This window comes from Galeopterus variegatus, unplaced genomic scaffold, assembly GCF_000696425.1.
Source record: "Galeopterus variegatus unplaced genomic scaffold, G_variegatus-3.0.2 Scaffold13101, whole genome shotgun sequence".
NCBI lineage: Eukaryota > Metazoa > Chordata > Mammalia > Dermoptera > Cynocephalidae > Galeopterus > Galeopterus variegatus.
In genome coordinates this window covers 4013-5380 of record NW_007739212.1, presented here as the reverse complement: position 1 = coordinate 5380, position 1368 = coordinate 4013, and the positions used below count along the sequence as shown (strand labels likewise).

General features: G+C 32.9%; 1 protein-coding gene across 1 annotated transcript in view; it reads right to left on the bottom strand.

Moving 5' to 3' along the window:
* LOC103581464 (aldo-keto reductase family 1 member C1 homolog) overlaps positions 1-1368 on the bottom strand; it is a gene marked incomplete at its 5' end in the record, with an annotated part of 5873 nt that overhangs the window by 1941 nt on the left and 2564 nt on the right. Inside the window, one exon of the mRNA XM_008563287.1 lies at positions 257-332. Coding sequence (XP_008561509.1) covers positions 257-332 — 76 coding nt within the window. The remainder of the gene's footprint in view (positions 1-256; positions 333-1368) is intronic.

The following is a 1368-nucleotide window of genomic DNA, read 5'->3' as shown; positions in this document are numbered from 1 at the left end:
GTTCCATGGAATAAGGCATGCAGAGGCCCATGTGGGGAAGTCCATGGTGACCCTGGCCCCCTCACCCTGTTGCTGTGACAGAGAACAGAGCTCTGCACTGTCTCTGGAAGAAGAATTGCATAGAGCTCTTGTCTCATCCCTGACTCAAATTGGCCTCCATCTTCCTGAAGTTAGAGCAACTTTTTACGCCCATCCCACATTCCTACTCAGAATATAAACTGTAGCAATGTATTAACCAAGGTCATGTACCTTGTACTGTTAACATATCGAAAATTTCTGTTCAGGCCATCTAGGACCTTCATGTCCTCTGAAGACAACTGGAATTCAAAAACCTATTGCAGGAGCAGAAAATGTTTATTATTTTTAGACTGCATAATTGCCAATCTGGAAAATCCATGTGCATTAGACTGAATGATGCAGACACATTACTTAAAATATCTGAGATGTTTCCAAAAGTTATGAAAGCCAGCAAGCAAAACACTCATGTGGTTAATTAACATCAGGTAAAAAAAATAAACACTAATCTAATCCTTGATGATAGACTTTGAAACTGCACAGTGCTATTGATGAAAGGAGATCTGAAAAGCAGCCGAAGAGGAAACAAAGCTGACATTATTCAAATATGAAAGGGTCATGGACTTAAAGATCCAGAAGTATCTTGAGGCAAATGTAATAAATATATATAAGATAATTCGGTAAGTTTAGTGGATACAGTTAAATTTCTACATCCCATCAATAGACAGAATTGAGAAAAATGCTTTAAGATAATTAAATCCAGGAATTGTCCAAATACTAATGATATCATATTTAAAGGACTCAGGATCTAGCTTGAAAGGGGTCTTACTGTCTAAATTTGGGATACTGCAAACATCTAGAAGATTGTTACTAATTGCTAATGTATTGAACCCAATATGTTTGTAAATCCAGAGCAATACCCTAAAAGAGTAATACAAAGACAGAGATAAAGAACCCAAAATATAAACAATTTAGCAATCTATGAATCTAGGTAAAAGGTGTTCATTGCATTACTCTATGAACTTTTCATTATATTTAAAAATTCTTAATGATGAAAAAGTTATCAAAAGACTAAATTATCAGTTTTCTGTAAGTAAATAAAATAAAATATATACAAATATGTTAAGGAGTAAAGTTTTAAAATATAATAAAATACATTAACAGACTACCTAAGCAATTGAAAATTTATATCACAATTATGGATTGTTATCTCAATATCGTCAAGAAGTTATGTTCACTTCTAATTGATTTACATTTTCAATTTAATACGTAAACACTGAAAGACTTACTCATTTGTAGAACTTGAAAAGGTGATTTCAGATTTTATATAACAAAACAATCAGTAAAGAGTAA